The 18142-nt window shown below is 43.0% G+C and overlaps 1 protein-coding gene across 3 annotated transcripts; it reads right to left on the bottom strand.

Annotated features, from left to right (window-relative positions):
* Window positions 1-1313: 1313 nt before the first annotated feature.
* On the bottom strand, window positions 1314-17438 carry mogat3b (monoacylglycerol O-acyltransferase 3b). Of its 3 annotated transcripts, none has more exons than XM_090186464.1 (8): window positions 17339-17438; window positions 14187-14277; window positions 13704-13811; window positions 13465-13535; window positions 13137-13341; window positions 12760-12934; window positions 5838-6022; window positions 1314-5488 (listed from the first exon to the last, which is right to left on the bottom strand). In XM_090186464.1, the coding sequence occupies exons 2-8, from the start codon at window positions 14266-14268 to the stop codon at window positions 5334-5336; spliced, it is 981 nt and encodes a 326-aa protein (XP_090042590.1). In that variant the 5' UTR covers window positions 14269-14277; window positions 17339-17438; the 3' UTR covers window positions 1314-5333. The 3 variants fall into 3 exon arrangements, 2 of the variants coding, with proteins under 2 accessions (XP_090042590.1, XP_021473889.3); XM_021618214.3 differs by lacking the exon at window positions 17339-17438 and adding an exon at window positions 14684-15539; XR_016483670.1 differs by lacking the exon at window positions 17339-17438 and adding an exon at window positions 14684-15423 and having other exon boundaries at window positions 3874-5488; window positions 5838-6670.
* Window positions 17439-18142: the final 704 nt, after the last annotated feature.

Raw genomic sequence — 18142 nt, 5'->3', positions numbered from 1 at the left:
AATATCGACAAGCATCTTCCAGTCCCGGGCCATGGCTAGGTGTCCAGGCTAGGTGTCCAGAAATATATTCAGCATATTCTCCTCTCATATCTCCATACAGAATCCCTTTATAACGTTATAGGTATTCTCCTGTCTGTGCTCACAGCCTGTAGATCGATGGGCAGTGGTGGACAGAACCCCATGATAATGTTATAGATCTGAAAACTCAGCTCACACAGAATCAGTAATCCTCTTTCCCACTGGAGCTAGTCCCCTTACAGCTCTCATTCACTCTGTTCAGTCAGCTTTTTATCCACATTTCAATCAGCTTAACATCCAAATTTCAATCAATCAGCTTATTATCCAAATTCCAATCAGTTTAACACATCCTTTCCTCACTAACACAACCATACACAACTTTCACATCCACATTCACTTAGTACAATTCCCAAACACACTCTGTAATCTCCCTTATTACCCCATGAGCATCTTCAACGATTCTCTGCCGTTATCTCCTATGCATCATATCTTCACTATACATATAAAATAGCACAGAGTGCACCTTATGCTATTCTCTACCAGTGGCTGCAGACCACGTGCACATTTCTCTTATAAACGCCTACAGACAGCTGTCAGTGGAGCGTGCTACTGTTACTTGCCCTCGCTCTAGTCTTCTCTCTTCTTCCACATCATATGTATCTTCTGCAGTTCCTCTATAGTCTCTACAGTCGCCATAGTCTCTACAGTATCCATGGTCCCTGAGCATCTATAGTCCCTGAGTATCCATAGTCCCTATAGCTATAGCATCTATGGTCCCTACAGCATCTATAGTGCCTCAGCATCTACAGTCCCTCAGCATCCATTGTGTCAATAGTTGATATAGTAATAGATTGCTATGGTCTCTATAGGTTCTATAGTCTTGCCACTTCCCATACATGTAAATAACACCTGGTATTCAAAAACACCTTGTGTTATCTTGTAGGTTAGTGGTACCATCCTTCTACATCTTTGTTTATTTATATTTTAAATATAATTTTTATACAAATTCCTTTAAATTGACTTACTGAAATCAGTTGCCATCCCTCAATTGTTTGCAGATGATGTGTCTCCTCCTGCGCAGCTCACAGTAAGAGTCTGATCTGGGCAGGTTCTTGTCCTCTTTTGGTCAGATGGGAATTTCCCTCACGCTTCATAAAATGGGCCACCGGTTTTCCTCGCAGACCCCCACTGGGAAAACTCTGCAGGCAGAATCAATTATGTAGTTCGTGACGCCAAATTGTCGTGGAAATTCACTACCATGTTGTGGAAATTACCACCAGAGACTCTCAAAGTCAATCTTAAATGAATCATCCTTTATTATCAGCACGCTGGAGAGGTTCCAACCAACTCAATGCCCTATAGTACACTTGTCAATCAGGAGCTCTGCAGGGGCAGTCCCAGCAGTTGTCTTAAATAGGGATATACACAGACAAGTTATATTTGCATGATTTAGCATAATTCATTCATCATTACCATTTTGTTTCATTCATGTGACTGACCAATACTGGCTCATAACATGTGACATACCAATACCTCACGAGGCTTCTTCTCTCTAAGCTGAGATCTTGAAACAGATATCTTTCATTCTCAAAACAAAGGTCTGGACGTACTGTCAAAATGCAGCTACTGACAGTGAGGATTTGTTCAGTCAGTCACACTTGCATGAACACAGGAAACAGTCATTAGAAAAGCACAAACATTAAAAAAATTCCAGTACAATTTAAAATACATTTTCAAGACTGGCCACCTGTAATTACCTGGCACCAACTGCACATTTGTTTAAGAAATTCAATATGTTGTCTATTTATGACATTAATGTACGCCAATTATGCACTTCTATCTACAAATATTTATACAGCCCAGACAGTTTACTTAAACCCTTCAATGGACTCTTCCAGGTTAATTCTGAAATCCACCGAAATAACACAAGACCTCACATTGCCAGGTCGCTGTCAGACATGGAGGTACCATACCCTGGAATTCTTATCGTCACATTGCCAGGTCACTGTCAGACATGGAGGTACCATACCCTGGAATTCTTATCGTCACATTGCCAGGTCGCTGTCAGACATGGAGGTACCATACCCTGGAATTCTTATCGTCACATTGCCAGGTCGCTGTCAGACATGGAGGTACCATACCCTGGAATTCTTATCGTCACATTGCCAGGTCGCTGTCAGACATGGAGGTACCATACCCTGGAATTCTTATCGTCACATTGCCAGGTCACTGTCAGACATGGAGGTACCATACCCTGGAATTCTTATCTTCACATTGCCAGGTCACTGTCAGACATGGAGGTACCATACCCTGGAATTCTTATCTTCACATTGCCAAAACATCATCATCCCGCAATAACTTCCAAGCAAAGACTTGGGGTCAGCCTGATGAACCAAACTACTCTGTAATCTTCTCCATATGGTGTCAATACACTCACATGTACACACCCAAATAAACAAAAACATATATTTTTTTCATGATTACAATTAATTTATACATTTATAATTAGTAAGTTTTGTTATCTGTTTTAACAAACCTTTTTTATTTTTGTACTTATGTATTGTATATTGTTTATTTTGATGTGACGTTTTCATATAACCCCTTGGGGTTCCAACCAGACATGCACAGTTTCTTTTGTTTTAATCTGTATTGTCGTCTATCACTTAGTTTTCCTTGTTGCAAATAACTAAAATAATATTCAAAAATAAGTGAGTATGCGTTTATACAGGAAGTACCGCTCCCATGGGACCAAATACCTAACTTCTTACTACTTTAATACGCATACCGGTAAGTGAATTTGTCCCAATACTTTTGCTCCCCTAAAATGGGGGGACTATGTACCAAAAGTGCTGTAATTTCTATACCGTTCACCCAATATGGATGAAGATAATTAAAGTTGATTTCAAATCCATACTTTTGGAGTATAGAGTCAAAAGAAGACAACATGCTTCAACCAATCACGTCAATGCGGAGCCCGCTGCATTGTTACAACATTTGAGAGGTGCACGGAGCTTGATTTGGCCTCTGAATGCTTCCGGAGGCTCCACAATGGTGTCACAACCTCCATACAAAGCCTCCGATCACATTTTCGGATGAAGCATAAATTGGCCTTTAACCAGACAGCTAAAGACACTTCGAAAAGGACAATTTATGATCCTCATTCCAGCCTAAACCAGCTGACCAAGACGCTCCCCCAGTTTGAGGACAGCCATGAGTCTAAAGCAAACATAATCAAATCAGAGATACCTAATACACAAGTTTTGCAATCACTGATCTGTCCAGAAGAAGAAAACACGAGATTATTTCAAATAGAGATTTCAGAAAAAAATCCTGGCTCTACTGGAAGAGGTGAGGTCCATAAATATGGCCCTGCGTTCCTCCCCTCTCTTTAATCATTTGCTCTTTCTCTTCACAATCCATGTTTCCTTTCATCTCCAGCTGCTCGCTATAGGAACTGAGTCGGAATGAGGGACTCGACTGCCTGTGCCGAGCCCTCCAAACTGCCCCAGCGTCACTTTTTCCTGTGGGGCGCGCTACTGCTGTGTCCGCTGCCTGGGCACGCAACATGAAACCAGGTACACCACTGGCAGAGGGTGTACCTGGTCTCTTCTCTTTTGGTTGAATGTTGTTAGTGTTGTGATGGGTAGAACTTGTGAGAGTTTCTCCACTCATAATTTAGCAATGACTCCCTCTCTCCCTCCTTTCACAGGTGTCTGATATTTATGTCTCTAACTTTCTCCCTCATCATTATTCACGATTCATTCAGGACTACCTGTAATCATGGTAGCATCCACATTCATGTAGAAGTGTATGCACAGTATTTCCTTATAAATCCTAAATCACAATCAATCTCTGTTTGTTATGAAATGGAGAGTATTTTAAAGGCGTCAGCATGATTCCCAGCCGAAACTGTTTAGTAGAGTTTGTGCATTAATTAAGACAACATTTTGTGACGTTTTTGTTCGTTATGGACTTCGGTGAGGGTTTTTTCTGCTGTTCGGGAACACAAATGTTTTTCTGGAGGCGAGCCTAAATTCGGAGCTGAAGTCTACGCCCCTTCGTCGGTGATTGGTCAACAGTAGGGATTCTTTAATAATGTCTGTGTCATTTAATGAGAGACGACTCATTTTCATGCACATTTTTTCATTAACTAAGATGTTTGGTGCATTCTTTTTCAGATGTACAATTGTGTTACTAAGATCCCTCTGGCAAAAACGTCAACATTAATGACAGAATTTTTCAGTTATCTTAGATTAATTCTAACTATTTTGAGAAAGTATTTATTGGCTACAGCGTCTCATATGCCACTTTTTTTCTCATTTTTCAAACAATGGAGTATGCGAGCACACTCGTTAGGTTCGGCTAGGTGCCACCCAAACTGAAGCATAATGACTCCTTTAGAGGGCACCATGCTGTCAGGCTTATGGAGGTTAAACTCCGCCTCAACTCCTGCAGGGCATTCCACTCATCCAGACATCTCCATGGCAACCTGTACCACCACCACCGATGGTCTGTGATGGATAGGAGGGATATATAACACACACATTACAACTACTAAAAATATAAATAATATCTACCTGTTGCACTGTGCATCTTGCCAGTATCAATCAATATTATTACCCCCAAAAGTCGTTGAGTTGTGGTGTGTGTGCGCGTGTTGTACTTAACAGCTTTTGGGGGGGGGGGGGGGTAATAACATTGAGATGTGGGATGTTGGATGAGTGGAAAGCGTCAGTATGCTTCAGTCCGGCTGGTTGGCTAGCCAAAGTCCTAGTCAGTATACACTTTCTCAAAATAGTCCGAATTCATCTAAGATGACTCAAGAAATCTGTCATTAATTTTGAAGTTTTTGCAGAGGAGATCTTAGTCACGCATTTTACATGTTTGGTGCAGTATTTCTCAATTAAAAAATGTGCATGAAAATGAGTCGCCTCTTGCTGAATGACAACAAAGATTTTACTGAAGAATCCTACTGTTGACTACCGACGTGACGAAGGGGTTACCGACTTCGGCTTGCCTCAATAATTTTTTTTTGGTGTACCTGAACAACTGAAAAAACCCTTACCAAAGTGGTTAAATTATTGGTACATTAAAGCACATGCACTGTTCCCTTACAGTAAATACAGTCCAAAGTTATTAGCCAGGCAGCTTAGTGGATCCAGGGATCAATGATTGGGACATCGCTGGATCCTGAGTTGGAATATGTTCATTCAAGTAGTCTCACTGTGGAGGTTGGCTACAGTATCTGACAGAAAGACACCATGACACATCTCGTCATTCACATAGTCCTTGTGGGAACAGTCTAAATGATTGGCCTATATGATGCGCAGCTCGTGGCTGTCTGAGAGTCCACAGCTGGCCTTGTGTCCATGGAAGAGCTTGGCCAGGGCCTCCATGTAGAGGCCATGGTAGTGATCCACTTCCTCCTGAGTGGGGGAAGGCCGCTTTGGCACTGGGATAGGACTACCCACTGGAGAGGAATACACAAAAATGGGTGGAGCAGAGTGAGATACTTAACACTATGTTGCTGTGCATACCGTATCACAAAGAGAGAGCGCATTTGTTTAAAGCTACGTTCTATAATCAGAGTCACTCGAAGCGGTTTTCTAATCTAGTGAATTAAAGTGACTTTAAAACTCACTAAAACACTTCTGAAGCCACTACTTTTGCAAACTACTGTGTAACAGAAAAAAGCTATACCTCAGTAACCGATGGCGACTCTGGAAGTGATTGTAGATCATAAGACAACGCTGTGCATTTTCAAAATGATAAGTTAATCAGTAAATTAAGCAAGGCATTTCGTTGACATAGTCACTGACCGACAGTGGTAACAGGGCAGTGGTAAGGCATCCAGAACCAGCATTCACCCACGAACAGACAGGGGGCAAAGCCCATGAGCTTCTTAAAGAGTTGCTGCAACCTCCAGCCCACACTGTCCTCTGTGAAGATCACCTGGCGGAAGATATTGTTCTCCCCATACGAGTAGACAGGCACCAGGTCAGCCCTGAGGAACAACGAGAGAGATGAGAACTGACCCACTGGGTTGTTATCTAATAAATGTACAAAAAAAGTCATTCTTAAAACACAGCCAAAAGCAGTTAGCCAGTCAGTTCAGTGGATCAATGATGTAGCTATGTGATGTATGGTTGTATTTTTTTTATAACTACAACACTTCTTTCTTGTGCATTTGTGGCCTCTCACTACTGGTCCATCCATAAATCAAATCAAATGTATTTATATAGCCCTTCGTACATCAGCTGATATCTCAAAGTGCTGTACAGAAACCCAGCCTAACACCCCAACCAGCAAGCAATCCAGGTGTTGAAGCACGTTGGCTAGGAAAACTCCCTAGAAAAGGCCAAAACCTAGGAAGAAACCTAGAGAGGAACCAGGCTATGAGGGGTGGCCAGTCCTATTCTGGCTGTGCCGGGTGGAGATAACAGAACATGGCCAAGATGTTCAAATGTTCATAAATGACCAGCATAGTCAAATAATAGGTCTGGGACAGGTAGCACGTCCGGTGAACAGGTCAGGATTCCATAGCCGCAGGCAGAACAGTTGAAACTGGAGCAGCAGCACGGCCAGGTGGACTGGGGACAGCAAGGAGTCATCATGCCAGGTAGTCCTGAGGCATAGTCCTAGGGCTCAGGTCCTCCGAGAGAGAAAGAAAGAGAGAATTAGAGAGAGCATACTTAAATTCACACAGGACACCGGATAAGACAGGAAAAGTACTCCCGATATAACAAGCTGACCCTAGCCCCCCGACACAAACTACTGCAGCATAAATACTGGAGGCTGAGACAGGAGGGTCAAGGAGACACTGTGGCCCCATCCGATGATACCCCCGGACAGGGCCAAACAGGAAGGATATAACCCCACCCACTTTGACAAGGCACAGCCCCCACACCACTAGAGGGATATCTTCAACCACCAACTTACCATCCTGAGACAAGGCCGAGTATATCCCACAAAGATCTCCACCACGGCACAACCCAAGGGGGGGGGGTGCCAACACAGACAGGAAGATCACATCAGTGACTCAACCCACTCAAGTGACGCACCCCTCCTAGGGACGGCATGAAAGAGCACCAGTAAGCCAGTGACTCAGCCCCTGTAATAGGGTTAGAGGCAGAGAATCCCAGTGGAAAGAGGGGAACCGGCCAGGTAGAGACAGCAAGGGCGTTTCATTGCTCCAGAGCCTTTCCATTCACCTTCACACTCCTGGGCCAGACTACACTCAATCATATGACCCACTGAAGAGATGAGTCTTCAGTAGAGACTTAAAGGTTGAGACAGAGTTTGCGTCTCTCACATGGGTAGGCAGACCATTCCATAACAATGGAGCTCTATAGGAGAATGCCCTGCCTCCAGCTGTTTGCTTAGAAATTATAGGGACAATTAGGAGGCCTGCGTCTTGTGACCATAACGTACGTGTAGGTATGTACAGCAGGACCAAATCTGAGAGATAGGTAGGAGCAAGCCCATGTAAGGCTTTGCAGGTTATCAGTAAAACCTTGAAATCAGCCCTTGCCTTGACAGGAAGCCAATGTAGGGAGGCTAGCACTGGAGTAATATGATCAATTTATTTGGTTCTAGTCAGGATTCTAGCAGCTGTATTTAGCACTAACTGAAGTTTATTTAGTGCTTTATCTGGGTAGCCGGAAAGTAGAGCATTGCAGTAGTCTAATCTAGAAGTAACAAAAGCATGGATTAATTTTTCCGCATCATTTTGACAGAAAGTTTGATTTTTGCAATGTTTACGTAGAAGGAAAAAAGCTGTCCTTGAAACAGTCTTGATATGTTCAGCAAAAGAGAGACCAATGTCCAGAGTAACGCCGAGGTCCTTCACAGTTTTATTTGAGGTGACTGTACGACCATTAACATTGTCAGATTCAGAAGATCTTTATTTCTTGGGACCTAGAACAAGCATCTCTGTTTTGTCCGAGTTTAAAAGTAGAATGTTTGCAGCCATCCACTTCCTTATGTCTGAAACACAGGCTTCTAGTGAGGGCAATTTTGGGGCTTCACCATGTTTCATTGAAATTTACAGCTGTGTGTCATCCACATAGCAGTGAAAGTTGTGTTTTCAAATGACATCCCCAAAAGGTAAAATATAGTGAAAACAATAGTGCTCCTAAAACAGAACCTTGAGGAACACCGAAATGTACAGTTGATTTGTCAGACAAACCATTCCCAAAGACAAACTGATATCTTTCCGACAGATAAGATCTAAACCAGGCCAGAACTTGTCCGTGTAGACCAATTTGGGTTTCCAATCTCTCCAAAAGAATGTGGTGATCGATGGTATCAAAAGCAGCACTAAGGTCTAGGAGCATGAGGACAGATGCAGAGCCTCGGTCTGATGCCATTAAAAGGTAATTTACCACCTTCACAAGTGCAGTCTCAGTTCTATGATGGGGTCTAAAACCAGACTGAAGCATTTTGTATACATTGTCTTCAGGAAGGCAGTGAGTTGCTGCGCAACAGACTTTTCTAAAATGTTTGAGAGGAATGGAAGATTCGATATAGGCCGATAGTTTTTTATATTTTCTGGGTCAAGGTTTGGCTTTATTACTGCCACTTTTAGTGAGTTTGGTACACATCCGGTGGATAGAGAGCCATTTATTGTGTTCAACGTAGGAGGGCCAAGCACAGGAAGCAGCTCTTTCAGTAGTTTAGTTGGAATAGGTTCCAGTATGCAGCTTGAAGGTTTAGAGGCCATGATTATTTTCATTTCATCATTGATATAGTACTAAAACACTTAAGTGTTTCTTGATCCTAGGTCCTGGCAGAGTTGTGCAGACTCAGGACAACTGAGCTTTGAAGGAATACGCAGATTTAAAGAGGAGTCCGTAATTTGCTTTCTAATAATCATGATCTTTTCCTCAAAGAAGTTCATTAATTTATTACTGCTGAAGTGAAAGCCATCCTCACTTGGGGGATGTTGCCTTTTAGTTAGCTTTACGACAGTATCAAAAAGTAATTTTGGATTGTTCTCATTTTCCTCAATTAAGTTGGAAAAAAAAAAATAGGATGATCGAGCAGCAGTGAGGGCTCTTCGATACTGCACGGTACTGTCTTTCCAAGCTAGTCGGAAGACTTCCAGTTTGGTGTGGCGCCATTTCCGTTCCAATTTTCTGGAAGCTTGCTTCAGAGCTCGGGTATTTTCTGTATACCAGGGAGCTAGTTTATGAGAAATGTTTTTAGTTTTTAGGGGTGCAACTGCATCTAGGGTATTGCGCAAGGTTAAATTGAGTTCCTCAGTTAGGCGGTTAACTGATTTTTGTCCTCTGACGTCCTTGGGTAGGCAGAGGGAATCTTGAAGGGCATCAAGGAATCTTTGTGTTGCCTGTGAATTTAAAGCACAACTTTTGATGCTCCTTGGTTGGGGTCTGAGCAGATTATTTGTTGCAATTGCAAACGTAATAAAATGGTGGTCCAATAGTCCAGGATTATGAGGAAAAACATTAAGATCCACAACATTTATTCCATGGGACAAAACTAGGTCCAGAGTATGACTGTGACAGTGAGTAGGTCCAGAGACATGTTGGACAAAACCCACTGAGTCGATGATGGCTCATCAGGCTTAAGCCATGTTTCAGTCAGGCCAATCACATCAAGATTATGATCAGTGATTAGTTCATTGACTATAATTGCCTTTGAAGCAAGGGATTTAACATTAAGTAGCCCTATTTTGAGATGTGAGGTATCACGATCTCTTTCAATAATGACAGGAATGGAGGTCTTTGTCCTAGTGAGATTGCTAAGGCGAACACCGCCATATTTAGTTTTGCCCAACCTAGGTCGAGGCACAGACACGGTCTCAATGGGGATAGCTGAGCTGACTACACTGACTGCGCTAGTGGCAGATTCCACTAAGCTGGCAGGCTGGCTAACAACCTGCTGCCTGGCCTGCACCCTATTTCATTGTGGAGCTAGAGGAGTTAGAGCCCTGTCTATGCTGGTAGATAAGATGAGAGCACCCCTCCAGCTAGGATGGAGTCCATCACTCCTCAGCAGGCTAGGTCCTGTTTGTGGGTGAGTCCCAGAAAGAGGGGCAATTATCTAAATTTCTATCTTTTGGGAGGGCAGAAAACAGTTTTCAACCAGCGATTGAGTTGTTTGAGTTTATTTTTTATTTTTAAAGGGACAGTGCACATTAATCAACGTTTCAGTAAAAGTGCCGGTTTTAGCCAGCCGGCTAATTTTCAACCGCAGTCCCTGGGCAGGTTATTAAAAACAATTACAATATAGACAATAGCAGCATAGAACAAGCAAGACATAGCAACATAGGACAAGCAAGACATAGCATACAGACAGAGCAACATAGGACAAGCAAGACGTAGCATACAGACAGAGCAACAAAACAAAAAGCAGCAAGACAAAATTCATAAAAGCAACAAAGTGTTTCCACACCTCACAAGCTACAGACAACATGGAAAGCGGCACACAGCTAGGGACCATGTTCACAAATCTGATTGACCTTTAGCCATGTCTTCAAGCATTTTGTGAAAGTGTGATATGTGGTGCAGTTGTGTGTCTGATGGCAGTGTATTCCAGACATGGGAAGCTCTCACAGAGAATGCAGATTTACTAAAGGTGCTTTTCCTTAGGGGAACTATACAGTCACCTCTCATGGCAGACCTTGTGGATCTGCTGCCATATGTCTGGGTTTTCTGTTTAACAAAAATATTGAGTGGGGGGGGAGCCAGGCCATTAAGGATCTTGAATACAAGACATGCGTCGGTGTATTGCACAAGATTTTCCCAACTCAAGAGCTTTCTAAGGATGTGACAATGATGATGGCTATTGGGCTTCCTATCAAGCACTTTGAGAGCCTGTTTGTAGACTGAATAGGTTTTAATGTTGTACAGCAAGCTTGGGCCCAACTAGTCAAGCAGTATGTTAAGTGGGGGAGTATCATAGATTTGAAGTACAGTTTTGCTACCTCTGTAGTCAAACAATTTCGTATAAATCGGAAATTAGCTAGGTTGAATTTGGTTATTTGAATTACCTTTTTCACATGCTTTTTAAAAGAGAGGTTGGAATCAAGTATGATGCCAAGGTACTTAAAATCGGATACCACCTGGAGCTTCTCCCCTGACACAGACATCTGGCTCAGTAGCATCTGTTGCCCTCTTTGTGAAGAACATGCAAACAGTTTTTTTCACATTGAGATGCAAACACGAGTCACTGAGCCACTTTGTAACCTGGACCATTACAGTAGTGAGTTCTTGTGCAGCTTGTTGTTTGCTCTTTGCATGCACATATATCACTGTATCATCTGCATACATTTGAACTTCAGACCCAGTACAGACAGAAGGCAGATCATTAATGTACAGGCTGAACAGGAGGGGCCCCAGTATTGACCCTTGGGGCACGCCCACATCATAGCTACGAGTAGGCGACAGCTCATTGCTCACTCTGACACACTGAGTTCTGCCTTCAAGGTATGATTTCATCCATCTCGAGGCATCAGGGGAAAAGTTGAACTTGGACAATTTTGTGATGAGAATCTCATGGTTAACAGTATCAAAAGCCTTCCTTAGGTCCAGAAACACAGCCCCAACAGCACCCCCTTTGTCCATCTTGGACTTCACATTTTCCAGAAGAAAGCAGTTGGCCGTTTCTGTGGAGTGTTTCGCTCTGAAGCCAAACTGCATGGAATGTAATGTGAAGGGGCTGTTGTTGAGGTGGGCAATCAGTTGTTCTGCTACACACTTTAACAACCTTTGACACCACAGGTAGTATACTAATGGGCCTGTAGTTACTCACGTCAGCCCTGTGAGACTCTGCTGTAGAGCTCATCACTCCCCCTGACTGGGAGGGGGCCAGAGACAATTACTCGATGCCGACATATTTCTAGCTGATTTACACGCTGAAGCTATGTTGCGCTTTGTGACCTCTGACTGTTTCATCCTAACATCGTTGGTGCCGACGTGGATAACAATCTCTATACTCGCCAGTTTTAGCTTTAGCCAGCACCATCTTCAGATTAGCCTTAACGTCGGTAGCCCTTCCCCCTGGTAAACAGTGTATGATCGCTGGATGATTCGTTTTAAGTCTAATACTGCGGGTAATGGAGTCGCCAATGACTAGGGTTTTCAATATGTCAGAGCTAATGGTGGGAAGCTTCGGTGTCTCAGACCCCGTAACGGGAGGAGTAGAGACAAGAGAAGGCTCGGCCTCTGACTCCGACTCACTGCTTGATGGGGAAAACCGGTTGAAAGTTTGTCGGCTGAATGAGCGACACCGGTTGAGCATTTCTACAGCATTTCCCTCCAGAAACCATGAAAGTTGTCCGGCTGCGGGGACCGTGTGAGGGGATTTATACTAACATTACTATCTGCACTTACTGGTGGCACAGATGCGGTTTCATCCTTTCCTACACTGAAATTACCCTTGCCTAACAATTGCGTCTGAAGCTGGGCTTGTAGCACAGCTATCCTCGCTGTAAGGCGATCGTTCTCCTGTATATTATGAGTACAGCGACTGCAATTAGAAGGCATCATGTTAATGTTACTACTTAGCTTCGACTGTATGAGGTCCTGACGAACCATGTCCTGATAAAGCTTCCGGAGTGAAAAAGTTGAATGAAAAAAGTTGAGTAAGGGAAAATCCCAAAATATAAACAGTAATTAAAAAGTAAAAACCGTAAAGGTGTCAGGTAGCAAAGTAAGGTTGGCCTTACTAGATTGGCAGTAGTCTGCATCAGTGTGAGTGATAAGATAGATCACTCACCCAAACTCCAGGGCCACCCGGACGAAGCCTTTCCTCTGCTTCATATACACAGTATTGACCCCAGGCAGACTCAGCAGAGACTCAGCAGCGCCCCCTATCACAATCACTACCGCATTGCCTTTCCCACTTTTAGACAGAAGGTGCTCTAGACTGGGCCTGCTGACTGGATAACAACCTGATGAGAGGAATAACAGACAGAGTAATTTATTGAACAGAGGCGAGTAAAAGGACATTGTGTTACAATAAGGGGGGAATTCATGGTGATTGATTGGCAACACCACAACATCCCTTTTCCTCACATTAAACATTTACATCTTCTTACAATATCCACTACTACAGCTTCCAGAGAGCTAAACTTCCCTGGAAGCCATATATACCTGTGGCCATGGCATATTCCCTGTAGAGGGGGACCTTGAAGATGCCACCTAGTATGCAGAGGCAGGAGCGCACCCCAGGGAAGAGGTCCATAAAGCCACAGGCCTCAGTGCTGAAAGAGGTAAAGGCTCCCATACTCATGACTCCATGAGGATGACACCCTAAGATGTAGTTCTTGTTTGGATTCAACTCCGCTGTCTTCACCAACTGAACAAAGGCAGGGAGAGAGATACAGATTGGGAGAGAGAAGCAGGGTGTTTAAAATGATTAAGACAAAAAAACAAAACAATCATTCAGGTCAATTTACAAAGCTTGTCATCATCAACATACCTTCATTGGGAAGTAGTCCCTTACATGTTTCCACATTTTCCAGTTTCTCACAAATGCAGTTCTCCTGCCACCTGGTGGTGACAGAGCAGAACTTTCATACAAGCAAATTAAGTTGCACACATTCAGGAATTCATTTTTTTGTTTACTTGAGAGTTAAATAGGACCTTAAAAAGAGATTAGTATCACTTGAAAAATGCACAACATTGAAGAATTCAGGGCAACATTCAGTATGCCAGTACCTCTTTCAGGTGTGTGCCAGTCCTTCAACTGCCATATGAAGTAGAGAGTAGGCAGTGGCCACAGAGAGGTAAACATAAGGTACACCATCAACCCAATACAAGCCAGACCTGAGGAATAGGGAATGGTGAGTGGGTCCACAGGGAGGGATGCAAAATATGACACATACATTTTGCTCAATGCCAGTCAGCATAAGGGCTCCCGAGCGGCGCAAGGCACTGCATCTAAGTGCTAGAGACGTCACTACAGACCCAGGTTGATTCCAGGCTGTATCACATCCGGCTGTGATTGGGAGTCCCATAGGGCGGTGAACAATTGGCCCAGCATTGTCTGGGTTAGGTCGGTGTAGGCAGTCATTGTAAATAAGTTGTTCTTAACTGACTTGCCTAGTTAAATAATGGTTAAAAACATTTAATTAAAAAGCATGTTTCTCTCTCACACACACAAATGTACAAGCACAGATACATGTAAACATGGGGTCTCACCTAATAAGAGGAAGGTCAGTATCCATTGCAGCACACTGATATTCTCGAGGAAATCCTTCCATTTAGTCTTTTTCTGCTTCATCCCTTCAACCTAAAGAGCAAAAATAGATAGTTCAATATGATCAGGGATTCCCAGCTCTGTCAGCAATTTGTGTGTTTCAAATGAGATGGTCTTGGGGACGTGTAGGCCTTTAGGCTAGGCTACTACACTTGTTGGAGACTTGAGATGATAAATCAAATGCAGTGGTATTGTCTACATCACTAATCTAAATTCAATTTGACTTGTGACCTTAACATTGGCGATAGCACTAATGTCTGTGCATCAATATATCATTATGTCTAGCCTACGGAATATCAATCAAAAGATCAGGGCAATGTATTAAATGTAACATCGATAATCCACAAAAAAGTTTACTTGACAATCTAGACAAACGACAATGCATTTTGGCAAACTGATTAAATTACATTTAATAGGAAAAGGATTTGATTGCTGTTACCTTTCCTGTCATTTCCCCTAAATTGTTCACAGAGCAACTGTCCGGAGTAGCCTAGTATACCTAACGTTATATCCTGCATGGACGTAGGCTACTTCGATCGACTGTCCGGAGTAGCCTAGCAGACCTGACGTTATACCCTGCATGGACGTAGGCTACTTCGATCACAGTTCAAGTTGCATATATGGCAAATAACGATCACTTCCACTCCCCCAACACTTTGACAATCTAACGAGCTATTGTTAGTGTGTCTAATATGTTGAACCATTGACAGTAGAACAAGTTACTATATTAACAATACTATTATCTTTAATAGTAACTCAATATCATATATTTACTAAAACAAATCTCGGAGCGGAAGAGTATGTCCCTCAGTGAGTTTCCGGATCAACAGTCGAACCGCAGATAGAACAATGAGACAGATATTTCACTGGATGTATAAATATGAAGCATCCGCTTGGCGTTTCCACTCAATAATACATATGGTAGTGATGACGTTAGATTGATTTTGTCCAACGTTCCGCAGAATTTTTCCAAACGCTATAATCTGTTACGAACAGAGCGAACAACGTTTTTTAGACTTTTCCCCAAAGATGTAAAAAAAATTGCATTGTTTAAGAAGGAGTGCAAAGGCGAATTGGGTTTTTGCACCCGCACACTTCACATAGCAGACGTTCCCTAACGGAAATATGCAAATATCTGTAAGAACGCACCAATAGGACCTGCCAGCTTGTGCTTGGCTCTGCCCACTATGACTAATTTGTTCCCAATAGAAACGACGGGCTGTGGTCTATCTTGGTTTTGCTATAAAAAGTATTTGGTCAAACGATAGACAGCAGCCTGGATTCTTCTTCTGTGTGGTTTAACTGCGGTTGGCGTTCAAAAAAAGCATTACCGCCCCCAATTGGACAATAGTATAATTCCATTATACTTTGATACAAAATGGCAAAAAAGGAAAATAAATAAAAAAAAAACCTACCCCTTTCCACTACTTTGACCTTATCTGTTCCTGCACCATGCCAACTGCCTGGGAGGACAGAACACCACCACTCAACACACCCTGTATCTCATACACTCAAGTACGTCTCTGCAGCTGCCACCACAACCTAAATTGTCTGTGATTTACGGTCCATTTCAGCGATACGGTTGATTACCATTGCTATGAACGATAAGAAGCCAACCTTACTGAAGCATATATCTGCTCCTTTTATTCTCTGTCCCCAACACATTAGACAACCAGTTCTTATAGCCTTTAGCCGTACCCTCATCCGCCTCCTCTGTTCCACTGGTGATGTAGAGGTTAACCCAGGCCCTGTAGCCCCTAGTTCCACTCCTATTCCCCAGGCGCTATCCTTTGTTGACTTCTGTAACCGCAAAAGCCTTGGTTTCATGCATCAGAAGCCTCCTCCCTAAGTTTGTTTTACTCTATGCTTTAGCACACTCTGCCAACCCTGATGTCCTAGCCGTGTCTGAATCCTGGCTTAGGAAGGCCACCAAAAATTCCAATATTTCCATCCCCAACGACAACATTTTCCACCAAGATAGAACTGCCAAAGGGAGTGGAGTTGAAAGATACTGCAGAGTTCCCTGCAGAGTTCTGTCATGCTATCCAGGTCTGTGCACAAACAGTTTGAGGTTCTACTTTTAAAAATCCACCTTTCCAGAAACAAGTCTCTCACTGTTGCCACTTGTTATAGATCCCCCTCAACCCCCAGCTGTGCACTGGACACCATATGCAAATTATTTGCCCCCCATTTATCTTCAGAGTTTGTACTGTTATGTGACCTAATCTGGGACATGCTTAACACCCCGGCCGTCCTACAATTTAAGCTAGATGCCCTCAATCTCACAAATTATCATGGAACCCACCAGGTACAACCCTAAATCCGTAAACACGGGCACCCTCATAGATATCATCCTGACCAACCTGCCCTTTATATACACCTCTGCAGTCTTCAACCAGGATCTCAGCGATAACTGCCTTATTGCCTGCATCCGTAATGGGTCAGCGGTCAAATTACCTCCACTCATCACTGTCAAACGCTCCCTGAAACACTTCAGCGAGCAGGCCTTTTTCATCTACCTGCCCCAGGTATCCTGGAAGGATATTGACCTCATTCCGTCAGTAGAGGATGCCTGGTTATTCTTTAAAAATGCTTTCCTCACTATTTTAAATAAGCATGCCCCGTTCAAAAAAATTTAGAACTAAGAACAGATATAGCCCTTGGTTCACTCCAGACCTAACTGCACTTGACCAGCACAAAAACATCCTGTGGCGTTACTGCATTAGCATCGATTAGCTCTGCGATATGCAACTTTTCAGGGAAGTTAAGAACCAATATACACAGTCAGTTAGGAAAGCAAAGGCTAGCTTTTTCAAACAGATATTTGCATCCTGTAGCACTAATTCCAAAAAGTTCTGGGACACTGTAAAGTCCATGGAGAATGAGAGCACCTCCTCCCAGCTGCCCACTGCACTGAGACTAGGAAACACTGTCACCACCGATAATCTACAATAATCGAGAATCTCAATAAGCATTTCTTTAAGGCTGGCCATGTTTTCCACCTGGCTACCCCCACAGCACTGCACAGCACAGCACTGTAGCACCCTACAGTCAACAGCACTGCACCCCCCACAGCAACTTGCCCAAGCCTCACCCATTTCTCCTTCACCCAAATCCAGATAGCTGATGTTCTGAAAGAGCTGCAAAATATGGTCCCCTACAAATCAGCTGGGCTAGACAATCTGGACCGTCTCTTTCTAAAATTATCCGCCGTAATTGTTACAACCCCTATTACTAGCCTGTTCAACCTCTCTTTCATATCGTCTGAGATCTCTAAAGATTGGAAAGCTGCCGCGGTCATCCCCCTCTTCAAAGGGGGTGACACTCTAGACCCAAACTGTTACAGACCTATATCTATCCCACCCTGCCTTTCTAAAGTCTTGTTAACAAACAGATCACCGACCATTTAGAATCCCACCGTACCCACCGATTTGATTGATTGCTTTTGTGGACGGGTGTCTTTTATACAGGTAACAAACTGAGATTAGGAGCACTCCCTTTAAGAGTGTGCTCCTAATCTCAGCTCGTTACCTGTATAAAAGACACCTGGGAGCCAGAAATCTCTCTGATTGAGAGGGGGTCAAATACTTATTTCCCTCATTAAAATGCTAATCAATTTATAACATTTTTGACATGCGTTTTTTTGGATTTTTTTGTTGTTATTCTGTCTCTCACTGTTCAAATAAACCTACCATTAAAATTATAGACTGATCATTTCTTTGTCAGTGGGCAAACGTACAAAATCAGCAGGGGATCAAATACTTTTTTCCCTCACTGTATTTATTGCCTTACCTACTTAATCGTATACATTTGCGCACACTGTATATAGACTTTTCTATTGTGTTATTGACTGTACGTTTGTTTTTCCCATGTGTAACTCTGTGTTGTTTTTTGTCGC

Source organism: Oncorhynchus mykiss, chromosome 10 (genome assembly GCF_057628025.1).
Source record: "Oncorhynchus mykiss isolate SJ-2025 chromosome 10, ASM5762802v1, whole genome shotgun sequence".
NCBI classification, from domain to species: domain Eukaryota; kingdom Metazoa; phylum Chordata; class Actinopteri; order Salmoniformes; family Salmonidae; genus Oncorhynchus; species Oncorhynchus mykiss.
This window is presented reverse-complemented; position numbering and strand designations above follow the sequence as displayed.